We start from the raw sequence: 22429 nt of genomic DNA on the forward strand, positions 1-22429 counted from the left end.
GAGCCCACGTTTCTGTTCCTTGCTGTCCTGTGTGGAAAACGCTTCTTTATTTATTATTATTATTATTATTATTATTATTATTGCTTTTGCACAGATTTTCATTTTGACTGAGGAGTCAGTTCTTATATTTTAAGTGACATTAGATAACTGCTTTAAAGCTGTTATCTAGATTATATTTGACTGTAATAAAATAAACTGAGGTTTCAATCAAGATAGTTAATAACATTATGTAATAAAAATAAAATACTTCAGTTCCTAGTATTTAACAATTTAATGTCACTGAGCAATATTATTAAGCATTTAATATATCAAATGCATACAAATGAGGTACACAAACAGTGTTTCATTTAGAAAAAGCAGCTACATCCAGCCACATAGTCCATCTCCATTCTCCACTGTGTGGGTTAGCATGCATGCAAAAATTTACTAACAAAATTAGTGGGGATCACCTGTTATTGCAACTGCAACTTTATTTATAACACACTTTAAAATCAACAGGTAGCTGAAACAAAGTGCCACAATGTGCACAACATCTTATTTAAAAGACATAGCATACAAATAGCATTAAAAATTCAAAATAGATTTAAATAAAAGAAAATAAAACTAAAATAAAATTAAAATATTTAAGATATTTAAAATAATTAAAATCATATCAAACTGAAATCAGATCGAAATGTCAACATCTCATTTGGTATTAAAAGGTGAACAGGTGGGTTTTGAGAAGAGATTGTTATTGTTATTGATGACAAATGATTACTTATTGAAGAATTAATTGTTCTGCTTTTTTTTTTTTTTTTTTTTTTTTTTGCAGGTGTTTGTCAGTTTTGCAAAGGAGCAGACGGATGACGACTGTCTCACAGGTGTTGTCATCAGCAATGAGGCAGCGCAACTAAATCTGCCCACTCGGATTAACCCTCCCACCATCCAACCACAGCCAACAGTCACACCTCCTCCACAGAAGAAGTCTCCTCAGCTGCCTGCAAAATTACCCGAGAACAATCCAAAAGCAGGTAAATCAAAAAGGGTCAAATCCAGCAAGCAGAAGTCTAACGTAGAAAGAAGCAGCGGTATGACTATGAGCAGATTACCCCAGGCAGAGGGGAACAGCCAGGAGGTGTGCAGCAGCGGATCAAACAGCAGTAACGGTGCTGTTCAGGGGGAATCCAGTAAATCTCACAAGTCCAAACACAAAGCAGAGAGCTCCAGCCAAGATCCCTCCTCACTCTTCGTAGTCGGGACCAACTCACAGGACAGCGCAGTGTGAACTGCACTGGTGTAAGACGAGCTGACCAAAGACAGAGTGAAGGTTTTCATCACTTCCTTTCTGAATGTTCCTTTGTTTGCTGCAGTGTTTGCAGCAACCTGACACAGAAGTGAACAGTAGAAAAAAAATGGACTGAAGTTTGATTAAGAAAAAAGGTCCTGCCTCATAACAGCTGTGGTGCCTTGTTCACTTCTTCACACGTTTGTAGCGTTATACCCTTTATGTGGCATCATCAGAATAACCATATCACTCATTTTTCCCAAAGAAACGGCGTATTTATCCTGAAAGAATACTATGCAGAGCTCAGAGTGACAACATTGAGTTGTGTTCCTCAGGATTAAATCAGCAGACCTCTTCCAGAAAGCACTTTATCAAAGAAAATGCTGCAAACATTCAAACAGTAGCTTGTTACATGTCGTTATGAAGACAATTTTATAAATATATATAGAGCATATTTAAGGGGTTGTTACATGATATACAGTATTTATTACCACTGTACTGTTACATTGTTCTTTTATAAATCCAACATTAATTGTCTTTTATTTATCAGTCTTTTCTATTTATTTCTAAAGTTTGTAGTTGTCATCACTTAAAGTTGGCACTTTATGCACGAAAAGAGTCAGTTGTTATATTTATTTTAAATATACAGTTGCTTTTTGTTTACCATCGCTACATACGTCACATTTTTTAATCACAAAGGCATCCTGCAGTTACTGAAAGTTGTGTAAATCTCAATTAATTGTTAAAATATAAAACTACTGGAAAAGCTGCACGACTCAGTATTGTTTTAACATTACTCTAAAAGATATTATGCCATACACTCCAAATAAAATGAGAGAAATAACACTGAACAATTCAAGATACCAGATAAAAAATATATTGGTGAACAGCTGTTTAATTGTAATAAACTATTATTTTCTGTTAAACAAATTACACGACTGACTGAATACTGTCCAAAGCAGGCTGTTACAGCAGTGTAATGCACTGTCACATACTTAAAGGATTGTTAGAAAAATAAATTTAGGCATGGCATGAAAGCACCGAAAACTATTAAGAGACTTTCATTCCAAAATATAAAGCGATGTTTAAAAGATTAAATGTGAGCAACAGGATAACCAAAAGGTTAGACGCACACCATGTAAAAACAAAAACAAAGTGTGTGGTTCTCCCACTCCCTTACACTTTCAATGTTTGTTTCAGCGACACTTGAAAATTTAAATGTGCTGAAATTATGCAAAACCTGCAGTTGAAGCTGGATGTCTCATTTTGCAATGAAAGTCTGTTCTACTGAATGTACTCTTCTACTTGCACATAAACTGTGTATCTGCTGTAAGTTGTGCATCATCGGGAAAATATGACATAGAAAAAGACTGTATTGAATGTCTTATAAATGAAAATAAAATGTAATTGATTTCCAGTATCATTTTTAAAACAGTGCTGCAAGCTGTGAGTCCCGTCTGTTGATGTTTGATGCATCACCTCGCCGTGAGGGAAACCAGGATGAGCGGGGATCTGGGTGGAGATAAAAGTGAAGGGAGGCTCATCTGTCTGTTTACTTTCCTTCTACAGACTGATGTTTGTTCTTGTTTATCTGCTTAAGGAAAAAAAAAAGAAAAAAATGTATTAATTTGTTGCTTCTCTTTATAACCTCACTTTTTTTGGACAATTCTTAACCTTTCTTAGGTGAAGATATTTCACCTGTTTTTTCATTTTAATCAGTTTTTGTTAAGTTTTAACACTAGTGGCTATTTCTGCATTTAATTCAAATAACATGCCAGTGATAAATTTCCTGTTATGCTGAGTAAAAACAAAACAAAAAAAACAGGTAATGTTATTTGAGTAGAAGATAGATAAATAACTCTCATAAGCCCCCATCTGAAATTAATCAACCATTCAGGATGTGATTATTTAAATAAACTGTTTACATGCCCCTTCTGTACCCTGACTTACAGTAAAAATCTGCTAAACATACACGAAGGTTGGGTGTTTCTTCTGCTGCCTGAAACGGGGACAAGGAGCTGCGAGGAGGTGATAAGACTGGACGTGTCTCTGTAACTCTTCATCACTACCCTCTTCATCTTCATTTTCTGTGTGACTGTCTGCAGCAGGCCACCAAGGCCAGAATGGGTAACATCAGGAAGATGAAACACAGCAGATCTCTCCACACAGGAGTAATGCTGTAATACACATAAATACAATACTCCTCTAAAGGAAAATTCACTAAAAACTTGGCACAGAAAGGAAATATGTTTTGGTTGATTATGTCTCCCCTTTAAAACCTGTTGGTTGGAAAGCCTGATCAGTCCCTTTTACAATGAAGTACAATTTATTTTTATATGTGGAATGAATAAAATCCCCGTCAATATTCCCCCAAGCTAATTGATATCGCACAGATTTCCTTAATTTTTATGATAAGTTTATTTGTTAACTCTTTAACATCTGAGAATACCATAAAAGAAAATTTTAAATAGTTGTGTTACTGTTTTTCAACACCATTCGCTGAGCAGGTTGCTTTTATGTGTTAACTATTTTTATTTTATATTTTTAGTTTTATTATGACCCATCATTTTCTTGCAGGGTGGGTTGTTAAAAGTGGACACGAACCAACCAGAACCAAAAACACTACATTTCCTGTAAAATCCTCCAGGCTTCAGACACCGTGAACAACATCTACACACAAAAAAGCATTTCCATAAGATTCTGTAGAGAAACTTAAGACACATCAAGTGGTTGGCAAAAATGCAAAACCTCGGGGGGCTTTTCAAACTAAAAAGACAATGTCAAACCACAACAGTCTTGCTGTGTTATATCAGCAGAGATATTTGACTTGGTTTAATTTAACACACTGTACCTGAAGTTTGCACTCACAGTGTTGCAGAGCAGCTGACCAGGATCTGCTGTGCAACTCCTGTCCACAGCAGTTTCAACTTGTAAAGTTTGTATAGGTGGTGTATTGTTGCTGGTATAAACAAATGGGAGGCAGAGATGGGACACCTCTGGATCTTCTGATCATCAAACTGTTCAGGGTTGGGTTTTGGTGGATTTTAAGGCATCAGTGCAGACAGAGGACTTTGCGGTTGTTTGGTTTCTCTTCCCAGTGAAGTTAATTCTAAAAAGAATTGCTTGGCACGTGTTTTATTTCCACTGATCTGCCAACAGATGGGTAATTTTTGCTGCAGTTTTATGTTTTCTTTTGGCTTATGCAGCTGTTATCTTCCTCTTTCTCTTCCTCCTTTACAGGTTCCTTGGCTGAGGCCAAAACGGGCATCAAGTTGACACAGAGCTTTTTGTTCCCTGATGTCTCACCTGTGGTAGCCTTGTCTGTAACGGGCCTACTGCCTGACTCGGTGGTTCTAATCCTCTGATTTGGCCTCCCCGGTTTTATCCTAGGAATTAATTTCTTCACCACAATCAGGGGAGACACATCTGGTTCAGGTTTTGGTTGCTTTGCCGTCTTCTTCTCTTTCTTCATAGTTTAACAAAACAATTTTTTATATTGTCCAAACTTCTCTTAAGAAAATTTTGAAAAATCTTCACCCTCTCACCTATCAGGTCTCCAGTGGTAGAGAAAACACTGAACAATCAGACTCTCAGGTCTGTTAAGCCCGCTGTTATGGTAACACAAAACACAAACACACAAAACCCCAGTAACCCTTACTGGGTAGAAAAATCCACTGAGATTTAAAAAAAAAAAACTCGACTAGACTGTATGAGGGATATTATTCTCATTGTTCTCTGAAAGAGAAATATTTTTGAGAATATCAACAAATGCACAAATTTTAACTATTTTTATTGCTGAAATAATTAACTTTCACAAGTAATCCAAATAAAAGCCCACTCCACATGCATTTTAACTGACTTCCGAGGCTCAAAGGGAAAAAATGATAATCAAAAATCGTCAAGATCATTCAAAGGGTGTTAGCATTATTTGCTTGCATACAAAATAGTTAAAACGCGCGAGAGCGCTGAGCCGTCAATGCATTGTCCGTGATTTAGAGACGGAGTGAATGCTCTGTCTTTTAACCCCACCTTTGTAATTCTATTTTCGTCACTGTCAAGCTAGCCACAAGGAGCTAGCTGCTTACTTGTTACTTTTTTTTTTTACCAGGCACCTTCGCTTTAAAACTCTTGTTTTTCGGTCAAGCGCTTCTTTTATACGAGGTCCTTATAAACACAGTCGGTGGGACCTTACCATTTGGTTGCACTTCAATAAAATGGTCGTTTTGTCAGATAACAATGAAGAACAGGATTCTATGTGAGTGAAATTACTGTTATGTGAGCTAGCTAGTTGGCGTTAGCTAGAATTATGGCTCAGTATAGCGTAGCTAGCTAGTTTCATGATAATAATGTGGTTGTATGTCAGCTGAAACGTAGCTAAATTGATTTAACCCTAATCGACTTAACCCTGCAGATTTTAATTATGTGGTTTCATTAACTCGGCTTGCGAGGATCATTGAGGGAGTAAAATCGGTTTGTGTTAGCCCTTTAAAGGCTACCTTGGCTAGTTAATTTGTTAATATTGCTTTCCATTAAGTCTTTAAATCAGCCTACTATAATCATGTTATTGTGTTTGTCAGCAGACGGGTATTTAAGCATTCTCTTTTTTTCGTATAAATAATTAAAATGCAAATGTCACATCACAGAAATAAACTAACTGGGTATCTGAGACTACATTAATCTTTGGGGAAAATCAAAATTATAACTACTTGGGTTTTCTACATGTCTAATTTTAAAGGGTTTAAATGACGTGGAAAGATTTGGGTCAAACCTAACAAACGCTGTTGGAGACGACAGCTTAGCATGATGCTAACAACCTGCAGGGTTTAGGCTAAAATGGTATCAGCTGGGCAATTTAGCATCAAACAGGAGGAAAACACAGCAGAGGCGGTTCTCATACCCACTGACCTATATCAGAAGCTGCTGTACGATGCCAAGTTTTCTCTGCTCTGGTCAATTTAAACACACTGCAGAGATAAAACAGATGCAGCAGAGAGCGTTAAACAGAAAAACCCTACAGCCGATTCATGGTTCATAGCTCATGTTTTAATTTGGATGAGAATTAACCCTCACCAACACAACAGTGTTTGTTAAGAAAATTCATTACCACATACATCGTGTATAAATGGAAGCACAAACAAGCATTAATCGAAGTTTATAATAAAGGGTATTAAAACTTCTTCTATATACCAGAGTTTAAATTAAAATCAAAGCTGTAATGAATCTGAAATGCGTCATTATACACTAATCAGCCTTAACAATAAAACTCTGGCAGGATTTCACAACAGATCTTGTGAGAAACAGGAGAGCTCAATGTATCTCATCCTATAAACTCTGTAGATCCAACCCTGATCTACAGCGGCCCCTCCATGCAGCTGCTAACCTACCATCTGTTGGGTTAGATCTGTTAGGTGGCTTGAGGGGGACCTGCACAATATATATATTTTTTAATGCTGTGGTTAGTTCCTGATGCTTACTTAGCACACATTGTTATTTCTTTCCATTTTTTTATAAACCACTTCCAGCGGGCAAGGCCTGCCCATTCACAAATCAGGCCCTCCCATCTAGGAACTACCCTTTTTATTTTAATTTGCATGCTTTTGAATATCATTTTAATTTTTTTAACAGCTATTTTATAGTGGTATTAAATAATCCCAATTAGAATCCGTTCCTATTTGTGCTACCTCAATGCTGACAAAACTTATCTCACTGGATATTAGCAAGTTGTCTGTGTATGCGTGTCAGGTCAAATATTAATCTAGAATTTGGCGTCTTATAAATTCAAGCTTCACTTGATAAATGGGAACTGCCCACAGCGATCAATTGCCCGACCCGCTACTGTATCCTGGCGCCGGGAGTGCCACAGTCAAATAACTGGTTTCCAAGAATTTGCCTCTATGCACACAGGAAATCCAGAAATAGTCACTGCAGAGAGCAATGTGCAACTGCCTGAGGAAGTGTTCATTTACTAAATCTCATCAGGAAGTCAGATAAATTGGATGTGAGAGTCTGATAATTTACAATTAATATTGTTTCATTAAAACAGACTCAGATATATCTTCCTTTGTTATTTTCAGCCTGATTGAGGAGCGCAAGTGCACCTCACTGCCCTGCTCTCCTGCCAAACGAGTGTCTCCTTCCAAAAAGAAGCAGTTCTACATCAACCAAGCCATCCGCAACTCTGACCTCACTCCCCGCGCCAAAGGGAAGAAGAGCCTCCGCCGACAGGAGAACAGTAAGCTCTTTTTTTTTCACGTAATCAGACTGCATAAATATCAATTTGGTGATTTTGATTAAAAAAGTGCACACACATGTGTGCTAATCAGTGAACTGTTAAAATGAATAAATCTCTCATTGCTTCGCTCATATCAGTGCTGTCAGCCTGTCTCGTTGTTTGCAGCGCGCTTTCTTGCCAATCTTCTGGAGAAGGATGAGTGCTCCAAAGATGATCTGGAAGTTTGTAGTAACCCAGCCATCCCATCTATCTTCACTGAAGCCTGCACCAACAGAAACTACATAGAGGTAAATGTCTTGCTAGCATATTCAAGAGCTTGGGTGCATTTTTTGACACAAGCCATCGGGGTTAATTATTGTGCTGTTGTTTTAGCCGTGGAATGACTTTATGAATTGCTCTGGCGAAGAGCAGGAGAGGCTGCTGTTTCTGTTGGAGCAGGAGGAAGCTAAGAGGAAAAACACCAACCAGCTCCTGAAAGACCAAAGGAATGGTGAGTGTCTCGGTTTATTCGTCTCAGGTTACTCATTGTTTTGAACGGAAAACTGACTTTCCTCTCTCCGTAGTATGTCCTGCCTTTACTCCTCAGGACTGCTTTCAAAGAATCGATCGCAGACTTCGAGCTACTCTGAGACGGAAACAAATACCAATGGTGTGTGTCATTTTTTTTCTTGATCTCCATCTCTGTGCATGAAATATTTATATTTGTTACTTCATCATTTAAAACTTCGACCCTTTAGTTTTCTGTCTATACATATATAACTGCTTGAAGAGAGTACCTCATTCTATGGCGTTTGGAGTGTGGTAATACATGTTTAATCTTAGTCTATAATAGTTGCAGGGAAAAGTTAATTAACTGGATAACTGTTTAATCTCTACATTGACTGTTTTGTTCTGATTAAGAAATAATAACTCGTTTTTTATTCTGATCGCAGTATCAGGTGTGTTTCAAACATATTGAACAAAGCTGCACAAGGTTTATCTTTTGATTGTACAACCGAGGTAGTTGAAGGTAAATCAGTTTGTGTCTCATGATCTGAATTTGGTGCATTAAAAAACTGAAGAAAATTGAAAACTACAGTTTGCCACCGTGATAATCAAAATGGAAGATGATGTGTAAGGATGCAGGAAGAAGAATTTATCATAACTTTCACAGGTGAACAGCTGAAGTTATGTTGTTTTGTGTGTGGAGATTCCACTTTTTACCTTTCTTTCTCCCTGTCAATGTCTGTTTTCCCCTTTTTTTAGGGAACTTTGGAAGTTCTTGAGAAAAGCCTTCTAAGTTTCTTCAGGACCGAGCCTCACTCAGTTTACACAACCAACCTCAGCAGCAGGTAGAAATCTCCTTTCTGTAGTCTATCTGCAGGTCTTCCATAGCACGGACTTTGATGGTAAGTCTTTGTGGCGGTGCTGAAGTCTGCACAGTGTTTGGCATCTCTTTGTGCTGAAATGGGGAAACTGTTGCCTTAAGAAAAAAACATGAATTTATCATTTATTTTAGTTGAATTCTGAACCCATCTTCATAAGGAAAGGCTGACATTTCTAAATAGATTATTATACTTTTCATCCTGCTTAAATGGATCCAGCAGTTATAAAAAAAGATGCTTTTCAACTCACTGTCAGCCTTCATCCTTCGGTCTCGATGATGATGAAAGATGTGGAGCGGTTGGGCATCTGAAAAGGCTTCAAACCCATCAATATGTTGCTCAGACTTAATTCTCATCGTTGCCTGAAATAGCACAACCCACCAACTCAGCTATTAAGATTGTGTTAACACACTTCTGTGTCCAGAACACTTCACAAATAATGCAGACTGAATACTCAGACTGATGGGTCTTTAATTTTATTTGACCACCTGGAAAGCCAATTTATATTAAATTATATGAAAACTGCACAGAGAAGTAGAGTCACTGCAGCAGCAGGACACAAACAAAAACAGGATGTGAGGAAATGGCAGATAATTGGCTTTAAACAGACAGACAAACTAACTTAATTGATCTATGTAGGGAAACTGGGTCACTACAAAAGCAAATTAAGCCTCCCTGTTTGAATTGATAGTAGATGACCAGGTGAGACTGAGGAGGGGAAAGTCATGCTTCTGTTGTTTGTGTTTGTAAACCAGTTTTGAGAGATTGCTGCTTCACGCCATTTGCCAGTATATGGACCTTGTCTCTACAAGTGAGTGGAAATCAAGCATAACACACACACACACACACATACACACACACACACTCTATCACACTATCAGACAGGTCAGCAGTTTTGCACTAAATACTCTGCAAACCTACCATCTTTATTTCTACCATCCATCAGAAGCTCTTTCATGTAAGCGATAAGTATAACAGGGGTGTCAAATGTATGGCCTGGGGGGCACAGCCAGCCCGCCATAGGGTCCAGTCTGGCCCCCTTGGATGAATTTCGTAAAGGAGAAAACTACAAAGAATGTATTAACAACAATTTTCTAAATAAAAGTAACTTTAAGTCCTAATTTGTCCATTGGAAGATGTATTTTTTATGTTTAATTATAAAACTTTTACAAGGCAGTGGCTCAGTTTTATATATTTTTAAATATATTTTACTCCAGTTTGTTGGATGAGGTGAGTCAGTTCAGGTTGGAAGGGTGGATCTTCCAGTGATAAGGTTGGCGGTTCGATTCTTAGTCGATCTGTCGTTGTGTCCTTGGGCTCTCCACCATCACTGGTGTATGAATGAGTATGAATGTTTACTGGTGGTCGGAGATTAATTGCCACATTTCCATCTGTGTACCAAGTATGAATGAGGAGTGAATGAACAAATGATACAATGTAAAGTGCTTTTGGTGCGTTGAAAAGTGCTATATAAGTCTAATCTATTATTATTATTTCTAGATCTTGACAAGGTAGTCTCATCGTAATTTTACATTACAAAATTTTTGGTTTGTTTATTGTTAAATATTTCGCTGCTGCTTTCCTCTTGGCCAGGTTGCTCTTGCAAAAGATTTTAATCTGGTTAAATAAAGATTTATTTTAAAAAACACACACACACAAATATATTTCTCAGTTCCAGATATCTGACTACATTTTTGCATTAATGCACAGGAAAATTATAAATTGAGGCAAAATATAGTTGAAATTGCACTTATTTTTCACAAAAGTCAGATTTCTCATATGTTTTTCTAAAAGGATTGTTAATTGATTGTAAGCAGCTTAATCTGTACGTCTTTATGTTAAAGCACAGGGATAATTTGGGAGTTAAGTCATTTTTAGGTTATTATGCTGTTATTTTACTAGTCTGGCCATTTGAGATTAAATTGCAGTGTGCGTGGCCCCTGAACTTAATGAGTTTGACACCCCTGGTGTATAAGCTTCCCTGCTTACGTCATTTGTTTACATAGTCTAGGTGTTTTTATTAAGCCAGTTTAATGTGTTTGAGTAACATGAGAGTGATCAAAGTCTGTGTGTTGGACCTTCAGGCACCAACTATAAAGGGTCTCGTCAGACTGAAGTGATGAACAAACAAGAAGAGTTCCTGCCTCCCAGACTTCTCCTCTCTGCTTACCTGGAGCAGATGAGCTGAGAGCAGGACCACGCCTCACTTCCCTGTTAATCTGCAGCCATGAGCTCTGTGAAATGTAGATATAATGTGCAGCCCTGACACAAAGCCTGAGATGTCCATGAAGCTCAGTGTACAGAGCTAAACGACGCCTGCTTGTTTTATCCAGTTAGTTTCTGTTATAAATTTATCAATAATTTTATCCAGTAACAAGTAAAAGTTAATGTAAGCATGGTAACTGTGGGCTTGTTCATATGATACTGTTAGCATGCAACTCAGCACAACCTGAGCAAACCTGAGTCTGGTGAGCGGTCCTGAGAGTGACTGCTTTTCATATGGATCTCATTTTATGCACCATTTAAACCACTGTGGGGCCCTGAGCAAGGCCCTCAACCCCCCAAAAGCTCCCCTGGCACCCACTGCTCCTAGCAACTAGGAGAGAATTTCCCAACTTGGGTTTAATAAAGTATAAAAAAAAAAAATCCTCAGGCAAAATCTTACAGTTTAGGTAACGGTGCTAACGCTGCTCTCAAAAGAAATGCATCACTGCCTGAAAGCCTCGCCCGTAGAATTAGTGTTTGTGAGGTGTGAAGCATGAATAGTATGGATCTATCAGTATGCACAAATATGTCACCCATCATAGGTGGAATAGTAAACATCTTTCATCATTGCTTTGGGAGTAAAGCTGTCTTTCTATGGTAATCTGTATTATGTAGAACCAGTTCTGTTTGTACATTTCTGCTAACTTTCTGCATCCGACCACTATTTTGACACCCGGTCGAACCTGAATGTGTTTCAATCTACATTTGATTTGACAAACAATGTTTACAGTTAAACCAGTTTTGCGTCCTCGATCAACAAACTAACAGTGTTAGGATTTAACCACTACTGCCTGACACACTGTTACAAGCCTTCAGGTGCTAGTCTGTAAATATGTGTGTAAAGGTTGTCTGACTGCCTCTGAACACACCACAGTGCTGTCAGTCGGAGCAGTTCTGGTTGTTGCTTCTCTCACCACACACCGGTATAGACAAGGTATCAGTGTTGTTTCGGTAATACTCAAAGATAAGGAACTTCATGGTTGTTAAAAGCTGTTAAGCCTGTAGGTTTACATGTATTTTAAGGACACAAACACACACATCGCTTGCTTTGTTTTACACACATCTGCAACTTTTAAAGTCTTTCATGCTGTAAACTAGTAAATTAGGTTTAGTGATGTACTGTACTGTGTGTACAGTAAAAGTGATAGAACAATAACTGGAATGGGTCAAAACACACCTGCTGTCATCTCCATGGTAACATTTAAACCCCAGAAAAGCACTTCAGCCTTGTAAACACCAGTTTCTATGTTTGAACATGTATTTCTACATTTGTACTTGAACAGATTTTGGAGAACATGTATCCAGGTTTGTGTAAGGGGGAAAAAAATAACTACTTTTTATATACACTGTTGTCGGCAGTGTAACAAAACTTGACCTGTTGATGCAGTTTGTCAACAACCAAAGTTTGTGTGTTTATTGTGTGAATAACCAACTTCTCAGGCTTCGAACTTCTCACTCTGAATGTGTACTGTGTGCTCTCTTGGGAAGAACTTGTGTGGATGTGTTTCACCCCAGCACCCCCAGCCACAGTGCTCCCAACTTTTGAAGTACAGTTGTGATGTAAATCTTTAATTGATGTGTGCCAACATTTGGATTGTAAAAGTCTAATATTCTGAGAGCTTTATACGCTATACTGAAACATCTTTATGTATATATGATGGGCGTATTTATCATTTTCACAACAATTAAAGGATTAAAGATAGTTTTTCTGCTTTTCTTATTTTATTGGGTACTTTTTTAAAAAAAATAGGTTTACATTTGAGTGATAAATTTAGCTTGGCTTCATGTAGAATCAGTGGTGGAGAAAGGGTTCACTTCTTAAAGGTTCTGGAGTCTATTTTACTGAAAACATACTAAAAATATCAAAGATAGGAGTACTTGCTAGGTTGCATATTTAAACTGCAGCATTGTCATTGGTACTGGGTATTGACTGTGTACCAATTTGTTATTCTCACCATTATTCAATTAATGAATTCAAGAAACTTAAACAGATTTTGTTGACTTGAAACTATTTAAGTGGTCAGAATCCACCTGGAGGACATGTTACAAAGACAATCTTAAGAAAAACTGAAACTGCTTGGAGGGTGAAAAAAACAAAAATGATTGTTGTAATCAGGTAATTTAGCTAAATGCAAACCAGCGTAAATATATTTATAAGAATATTAATAAAAGGCTCAATTTGAAGGCTAATAGTTCTTTTCAAATAAAAAAATAGGGTAAATGCCAACATGACCATTTTAAAAGCTGGGTTTATTTGGACTTTTTCCACTAGATGGAGCAATCGTACAAAGAAACTCAGACCAGTATTGATCAGAAAAATCTGAATTTATCATTATATAGAACTAGTTAACGGTTTGAGACCCTTTAATTCAAAGTGCGAACCCTTGCACTTTACTTAATGCTGTATTTTTAAATATTAAATCTGTTGCCATGAAATCTTTTTTTTTTTTTTCACCCAAAGATCCACCACAGATCGTAAACAAGATAATGTAAATTAAGTTAACGGGTTGTATGAGTTTGCAGTTACCAGCATTTGTTTGCCACTGAAGACTTATGAAAATCAGAAGTTTGATAGTGATCTGCAAAAAACACGACTGCAAAGAGGTCAAAATAAAGTCACCATAAAGCACAGAACTAACACAAGTATGACATCTTAACATGAACTAACAGAATATGAGCAGCATTACCTTAAAGAATTCATCTTCTTTAAATTTTATAACATTTTGTTTGCTGTTTTAATTTTGCTTTCACATTTTAAAAAGCTTTAAAATGATTTGTAAACTGATGTGTCAAGTTAAAATTGTTGATTTGTATCAAACATTAAGCAGCTTAAATGAAGCTCTCTATCACTGTTTATCATAAAAACCGTAAGTGGTAAACATTTTGCTAAGATGTATAATTGTAAAAGTGAAACGTCATGCTCTGAGGGTTGTTTTTTTACCTATCATGCGTCACTGTGGCCATGAAAGCAGTTGTTTTCAGTGCTGACCACACCCTGGCAGAGGTTCATATGAGCTGAAAAGCATCAGTCATCTTTAATTATTTTGGTATCAAGTGTGAAATTGCAGTTGTCATCACCACAGAGGCCCATTTAATTTTAATTTAATCTCTCGTGCGACGGGGCCAATGAACACACGTGTATCCCAGATCCTGTTTCCTTTATTGAGGCAGATGGAGGATTGGTTTTCTGTTTTTAAAATATCACAAGCTCTTCATTTTAGCCAGCAGCTGCTGCCAGCAACTGAGCAGTCAGCACTCCCGGCTGATGGTTTCGTAAAACGGTAACATCAGATGTGGAAATAGAAGATGTGGCTGATGACGTTTGGGAACTGTCAACAATTTAGAGATGAGAACACAAGCTTTTTTCCTGTAGTGAGTTTATTCACCTGCACTGTAAGGGCTTATTTCTTTCACTTGCAAACAAAATATTAAGTTCTCACCACATGGTTTAAACTTTGTGAACACAAAACGGGACTTTTTATACAGTGTTTATTTAATTTTCCATTTTCAAATGTTTTATGTTCTGTTATTGTGTTTAAAACTAGGGTTTTTGGTATTTATTAGCTTCTTTGACGGTTTTAGGGTTTAGCTTAAATATAAGAACATAATAAACATTTGTTTGTTCAAGTTCTTAGACTCTGGGTAAGTTAAGAGCTCTTTAAATTATGATGCATGAAAAAAAATCCCAGCGGTTGTGAGGATTTACATCATATTGTTCAAGTTTGTGTCAAACAGAAGCCACAATTCCTATCAGTGAGACGATGTCAGATAATCATCTATTTGATGGTAATAATCTCACTCTGACTTGTTTATTTAGAGCTCCTGCTCCTAATAATAATAACAGGTTTGTTAAAAAATAATTCAGGTAAGTTTCCACTACACACCCTTTAACCCTGACTGTAACTTACTTAACTTAAAGTATAGATTGATCTACAAAGCTGTAAATGACCTTAACCCTCATTAGATAAAGACGGTTTAAACAAAATTGAAATTTTTATACAATTTTGACAGCAAAAATAGGGACTGTCACTAACTCAGACCACAAATACCACTTGCAACTCAGTTGTAAAATAATAATTTACAGCGCATGATTTGATTTAAGGGCTGCATGATGTTGTAGGGGTTAGCACAGCAGCTTCACAGCAAGAAGGTTTGAGCCTCGGCTGGGGGGGAGTTTGAACAGGTGTGGAGTTTGTATGTTCTCCCTGTGCATGTGTGGGATCTCTCTGGGTACTCAGGCTTCCTCCCACCATCCAAAGACATGCAATATAGGATAGTTGGTCACACTAAATTCTCCCTAGGTGTGAGTGTGAATGGTTGTAGTCTCTGTGTTGGCCCTGCGATGGACTTGTGACCTGTCCAGGGTGTACCCTGCCTCTTACCTGTTAATGCTCATAAGACATAATGTATCCTTTCCTGGTCATAGCTGTTAAAATATATTCTTCTTTCTCCTTAATTCAAATTGTATTATTCTTTTGAGGACAATAGATAGTACCAAGAATCTCCTGGAGCTAATGACAAGTTTGATTATCAGTTAATCTGCTGGTTATTGAACTGGTTAAGCTTCTAACACTTTGCAATTGTAATATGGCAAATAATGGAGGGGAAAGTGGACCAAATGACCAAGGCTTTAAGAATCAGAAATATGAGGTAGCCTACACAAACACAAAACTGCTTCAGATTAATTTATTTATAGGGTATAATTTTTCTTGTTATTGTTTGTTAATTTCACTGTTTGTGGACCCACACAGCATTCTTTAAACTTCACCATTTTAGGTAAGTCTCTGTTTATACTGCACTACATTTAATTATTCTGAAGGTCTCTTTTGGGAATAGAAATTAACCAACATAGAGCTGTTCCTCTTTTTAACTTATGAGTTTATTTACTGTTTCTATGTTTTATTGAACTATGTTAATCTGTCAAATACTGCAGGGAGATTAAATGTATAGTATGTTTCAACTGTGCAGCATATGCGAGCAGCCTCTGCAGTGCCAGCTCTCTGCCCCGCTCCCAACCCGTTTTACAGTTCACACCCCTGCGTTTACCGACATCCCCCCCGCTGCTCGGGGTGGGGGCGAGCGGGGGCCGGCCCCTGCTGATTCAGAGGTTAGGAATTTGCATCTGATTGCTGTTTGTCAACCAATGATGTGACCGTGGAAGCCAGAGAGTCTCTCCACGCCTCTCTCGGATCTGTGTGTCTCAGAGCGACACTCCATCTCAGAAAACACACTCTACACGCGAAAGCAGAATGCGTGGATATCATGCAGTCACATGAAACCACTTCATTTTTATCCGATAAACACACGAACCACGTCTCATTTTCATTGCGTTGGTGCCTTTTTTTCTAATCGGGAGGAGAGGCTAAGGATTCAGAGAGACAGGGAAAACAGGAATGTTTCTTCCGGTTCCAAAGAGTGTGAAAATCGAACGGAAGCCGATGTGGTAAGTCAACATTTCTCCATATTTCCCGTTTGCTTTACTTGCACCGTGATAACTTTAAAATAACTTACATTTGAGAGGCTTCCTCATTTTTCTCTTCTTCTTGTCTGACTGCAATTAAAGGACATATATATATATATATATATATGTGTGTATATATATATGTATATATATATATATATATATATAGAGAGAGATAGATAGATAGATACGACTTTATCAAATGCCTAATCAATAACCTATTGCAAGGGTAGGATTTGTAATAGGTAGGGTGGATTTTACCACTGCTGATCAGCGTGTGCGTAAACCTGTGCAGAATTAAAAGGCATTTTATAAACCTGTAAACTATGTAAAACGATGTAGGATTATACACCATGTTTTTTCGGTACCTTAAGCCGATTTTAAACCGCATATAGGGTTATAAATGGAAAAAGTGAGCGTGTTTCAAGCCGTTGTGCTTCATGTTTACTATAGAAACGGCTGACGATCGAATTCTGACCGTTAACTTGATTTTCTGTTGTCAACCAAATACTGTCACTAATGTTAAATCATAACTTGGCCAGCTTCTCCAGTTAGCATTTACAGAGTTAACCATTGCTTTCGCCTCGTATGGACCAATAAGACAGCAGTGTGGTTTACTATTAAAGATTTGATAAAGTTTAGAATAATCTTTTAAAAAATTCTGCTCTCTGTGGCAGCTCTCCTATAAGAATTGAACGCAACATTTTACAGCGCCATTAAACATCCACTGGGCGATCGTGTAACATAAACACATCATATTGCCCTTTAAGTTAGATATAAATCCAGTGCGTGTGACTGAAAAGAAGTTCGGCCTGCCTGTATGTCACCCTGGGGGTCAAAGCAGAGAGCTATGAATTAATTTGAAGTATGTTTGTGGGTTTATTGACGCATTTCGCTTTGTTAGTGTGGTAATCAGGTTAATAATAATGAAGCAGATAGGCTCCAAAAACACGACTCAAACCAGATAACATTGAAGTCCAGTTTGTCACAATCATGACATTTTAGTTTAGATTTTCATTTTTAAAGGATACAGTTTATGTATTAATTTCATTTGTCACTCAACAAACGGCATCTTCAAAAGTTACCAAGCTCTACTTTTCGCTCGTTGCCATGTTGTGCTGATTGGCTTTGCTACTTCAGCCATATTGATGTTTATTTTGATGTAGTTGTTGGGGCAATGAAGCTGTTCCAGATAAGTAGACAAGTTTGAAATACAGGGTTAAATTAAATTCAGATAATGCTGCTTAAATTATTGTGGAAGTGCAAAGCAAAGGTGGAGTAGGTGAACAAAAGAGTCTGCCGGTCTCTTTTCTTGGCTGAGATCATGACAAGTCCAAACATCCCAGATGCAAGCCAACATGTCTGGCAAGGGATGGACACTACTGCCTTCAGGACCACAGCGGTAGTAGGAAAATCCACTGTAAATAATAAGCTGAGTATTCCACCATGTTATGTCAGCTGACATGAAAAGGGTCAGCAGACCTTTCATCCCAAAAGGAGTTCAAGAGGTTCTTGTACTGTATTATGTCATGAGAGTTGGTCTGGCAAGCAAAGCTGAGAAAACCTCACAGCCACATCCAAAAACTACCTGGCATTTGGTTTGTGGCAAGTGTTAAGGTTTCTCACCAAGATTTGGGGGTGGGGTAGTGCAGACACAGGAAGCAGGTTTTTGTTTTAAAGTCACATATAGTTCTTTGTCTTAATGACCTTCGGCATACATGTTCTGAAAGCAATTGTAACAACCATTGTCAATGAGGATTTTCTGGTTTCATCAGAAAGTGTGGTGTCAGAGGCTTTTTTTTCCCATGATGAAAACATTTGGTTAAAATAGCTAAATTAAATGTCAAAATAGTCTCTTATTAAGTAAAATATATTGCTGGAAACTTGCTTCATTTTGATATTTACTTTCAGAGGTTTATGTTTAAAAGTATCTGAAAAGTGTTTTACAGACATTTACCATGTCAAAACGGTGCACTCTGAGGTTGTGGTTGATAAATTTAAAGTGTCAGCTGCTAAATTGCAGAACATGGCACTATCTCAAGAGATTTCCTGGCCCTTATCACACCCGCACCCCACCGAGCACCAATCACCTTAGGGGAGGGGGTGTGTATCTCACTAATCTGTTTGGTCCAATCTGGCATATGGTATCCTTCCTCCGACCAGCACTGCCTATCTGCACCAGGGTTTCCAGAAGGGAGAAATACTGCTGCAGCAGTAAAATCTAACCAAGACAGTAGCAATGTGTTTTTCTATTAGAAAACAAAATGTGGAACACAGTTTCCAAATACGTTTGCAAAACAAAAGTATAAAAATCTGTAACAGAATTTGCATACCTTGGGTTGGTCCTTGACCCCCAACTGAAATTTGATGAACACATTAAGAAAATTTAAAAACAATAAAAAACTATTTGAATTGTTTTAAACTAATCAGGCACTATATCCCAGACCAGGCCGCCCTCCTTTACATGCATGCTATGATAATCTAACATATATCATATTGCATGACAGCATGGGGCCAGGCCCCTCCCTCAGCCATAAAGTGCATTGGGTCATTGTACAATCAAGCAATAAAACGTATGGACAGAAAGCCAATCCGCTACCACCACTGCAAAATTCTAGAAAAGTATAAATTGCTAAGCTTTGCAAGTTTTAGTCAGTTTGCCTTTTCTTATAAAAGTGCAAAGCTGTGGAATACATTACCAGCTGAACTTAAGACAATATCTGAGTCTAAAACCTTCACCGCTAGGCTTAAATTTTGGCTTAAAACAAACCAAAACTGTACCCACTTGTAAATAGTACTGTATGTGTGTGTAAATGAATTATAGATTTTGTATTGTGTGTTTAGGTTAGTTTTATATAGGTTTTGTGAGACATGCGCATATTTTAATGTATTTTAATGTATTGTAATGTAGTGTAGAAAGGCCCAACCAGGGAGAAGAGTTGAGAAGAGAACTAGCTTTGGCTAAAAACTCTGCATGGTATCAGCTACAATATTTTGTGACTATGTACAAATGCAATGTCCCTGTCAAATAACTCAAATAAATAAATAAATAAGCAAGCAGTGTGGGGGATTGGGGGTGGGGTAGGGGGCATTTCCGTTGTGATTGGCCCTCTGTGGATTAGAAACGTATGGCAAGGCGATCAAGTTCAGGTCTTAAAAGGCCTACCCTCGCTTTTGCATAATGAAGGCTGGACTTAATGAGCACACTGCTTCTTATGAAATGCGGTTAAAAACACTTGTTGCTTTTTTTCATTTGAAGAACTGACGGCTGTGTTGTATTTTTGTAGAAACTTCTGTTCAGTTTCCCATCAAAAGGCCATGTTGAAATAGTGGCAGACCTTGACCTGATGTATCAGTGTATAAACCAGACCTTGTGACTGCACACATTGCAGGATCTGGGGAATTAAACAGCAATGATTAAAAGCTGTGTTGGACGTTTCTGAAGTTGTACATCTGATGAAACCACTACACCTTAGGGTGTAGTGGTTGTACATATTTTAGAATCTGTCCATTAGGGCTGTTGTCTTTTTTTACTGGTAGTAAATTAAGTAGAAAAAAGAAAGTAAGCCATAGAAGAAGCAAGTCATAGAAGGAAACAGACTTATTGCGTTTACTGTACACAAACTGATCATGCTTCCCGTTGTCTGTTATTACACCCTAAGGGCTCTTTCAATTATTAAAATAACTGTTGAAACCGTCAGTGTGATTTATTTGTTGCTTTCCAGCCTGTTTTTCTTTTAAGGGAGTGTGAAATTCCCTTCATATCCTAGATGAATGAGTTTGAATGAAAACCCACTAACAGTTTGGCGATGGGAAATGATGCCCATATTTCTGTTCAGCCACGTATCTTCGCATAGTTTTGGGTGATTTGTCCAATGTCTATCTTATTGTTTATGTTGTGTGCCGATGGCTCCTTAAGAGTGTCTTTGGGTTTGTAATCCTGTATGGAGCAAAAGTTATGTTTTTTTTATATATATATATATATTAGTTTTTAATTTGCTCTTTATGTTTATGCCAAAATTCAAGCCAGGCCGTGTTGTCATTTCTTAAGCAGAAATCGGTTTCCTGCCACCACAGATGCATAAACTGAAAGATTTTTGACAAACATTTGGAGAGAGCAAGTGTATTATGCAAATTGTGTGCTGAGTTTGCCTTTAGGCATCATGGCTGACTGAACAACAGCCACTGGTAGTTTACCACTAAACTGGTTAGTGGCTGTCATTTAATGACGGATAAGTACAGACACATCTGTTTTCTAATGATCAAACTACAGCTCCATCCTTCAGTGGTTAGGTTGTCACTTCATTCAAATTCATCTTCAAGGCTTAAGGGTGTAGACTTTGACTCAAACTCTACATTGTATGATCTGAATGTTTCAGTTCTAACCCATCTGTAAATACCAGCATGCATTGTTTAAGTGGATGTGAGTGCTGTTTTCACACCGCAAGCTTTTCTGCCATTAAAGAAACTGGAGGCAGAGTGGCTTGGCTGCCTTTCAGCTGTTCCTCTGCCAAAAGCTATTCTTTTCCAAAGCGTCTGTTTGACTTGCGGTGCTGAATCTCTGTTATTCAGCCAAATAATGCAGGCAGAAAAAAAAAAGAAAAACTTGAAAGGGTACTTTTATTTCTTAGACTGTCATCACAGGGGAATCCCATCAGGTCTGATGGTGACGCAGGTCGAAGGAAGAGTGAGGTTTTGGGATGCTCTGCAATTCCTGAACAAGACTGCTATGCTTCAGGTTTTGTGTATTCAGTCCGCAGCTGACAACCAGTGCGATCTACTCTAGTCTGCCTGGATACCAACACACAGCTGCAACATGCTGACATGTCCATCAGACATGAAGCATTTGTGTTTTATATTCGTGGCAGCAGGCTGTGGCAGCTTGCTCCACTACTCCATTTCTCCAGTTAGCAGATAAAGTTTTGATTAAGTAGAGTGACTATTATAACTTTAACTTACACCTAGCAGAGAAGCAACAGCATTTACTCTAGATGTCTCCATGTACAAACATAGCACTCTTTTTTTAATCTAAGATTCTCACTCATCCTTCACCTCTGTGCACACAAAATAGATCACAATGCAATGACGTGACAACAGAGTCACCATATAAACCAACGAGTTAATCCAGTTTTCATACCATTCAATGAAAAATGCAAATCCCCTACTCCACCTCTCCTGCACTAGATGAACTATCATCATACCGGCTGTCTAGAGTTACAATAGCAGCGCTCTAAACTCTGCAAGCTGCAACATGCAGCTAGTCTCCTGAGCCTTAGTTTTTCTTCACAAAATCAGCTTTGGTACACAAATTCTGCTTGGTATCTTGCCTCAAAATAAGCATGAAAACTACATTCAATAACTAAGTTAAAGAGGCATTAACATAGTTTAGTTTTAACCGCACAAATAGTTTGTCACATTGGCTAATTATGTAATGTACCACAAAACTCCCCCTGTGTAAAAGTCAACTGCATGCCAAGGAAACTATGAAAAAGAAGTAAAAGAATAAGCAGGATCAAGCAGGGAATATACACGATAACGGCTTTACGATAGAAACGCACTCTTGTACTATCAGTCATAAATTGGATGTTTGGCTTCTCTCAAGATTGTTTCAGAAAAGTTTTTCTTTAATTTGTTAGAAGTGAACTAAATAAATAAAATCATATGCTGATTGGTCGTTGTTTTACTGCACTGACCTCCTTAAGAATGGGTTCTGCTTCCCCCTCCAGAGCTGTCATCACATGAGATTTATGTTTGCTCCCATAATGCTACTGTCTCCATGTCAAGCTTTAGGTGGAGTTGTAACGTGGCGAGGTCAGTATCCACGAGGGAGGCGGACATAATCT

The 22429-nt window shown here is 37.8% G+C and overlaps 3 protein-coding genes across 6 annotated transcripts in view; all 3 read left to right on the top strand.

The window, feature by feature from the left end:
* abca7 (ATP-binding cassette, sub-family A (ABC1), member 7) overlaps positions 1–2748 on the top strand; it is a 30724-nt gene extending 27976 nt beyond the window's left edge. For both annotated transcript variants that reach the window (XM_042005201.1, XM_042005202.1), the window contains one exon: positions 812–2748. In XM_042005201.1, the coding sequence (XP_041861135.1) occupies positions 812–1264 (453 nt within the window). In that variant the 3' untranslated portion in view covers positions 1265–2748. The remainder of the gene's footprint in view (positions 1–811) is intronic.
* Positions 2749–5305: 2557 nt separating this feature from the next.
* r3hdm4 (R3H domain containing 4) lies at positions 5306–12827 on the top strand. Its single transcript, XM_042005229.1, has 8 exons — positions 5306–5519; positions 7339–7496; positions 7662–7783; positions 7869–7986; positions 8060–8145; positions 8742–8827; positions 9616–9671; positions 10945–12827. The coding sequence occupies exons 1-8, from the start codon at positions 5479–5481 to the stop codon at positions 11046–11048; spliced, it is 771 nt and encodes a 256-aa protein (XP_041861163.1). The 5' UTR covers positions 5306–5478; the 3' UTR covers positions 11049–12827.
* A 3375-nt stretch (positions 12828–16202) lies between these two features.
* The window catches only part of arid3a (AT rich interactive domain 3A (BRIGHT-like)), a 47452-nt gene continuing 41225 nt past the window's right edge, over positions 16203–22429 (top strand). For all 3 annotated transcript variants that reach the window (XM_042005214.1, XM_042005215.1, XM_042005216.1), the window contains exon 1: positions 16203–16568. The gene's annotated coding sequence lies outside the window, so the exon portion shown is untranslated. The remainder of the gene's footprint in view (positions 16569–22429) is intronic.

Source organism: Melanotaenia boesemani, chromosome 14 (genome assembly GCF_017639745.1).
Source record: "Melanotaenia boesemani isolate fMelBoe1 chromosome 14, fMelBoe1.pri, whole genome shotgun sequence".
Taxonomy (NCBI): Eukaryota; Metazoa; Chordata; class Actinopteri; order Atheriniformes; family Melanotaeniidae; genus Melanotaenia; species Melanotaenia boesemani.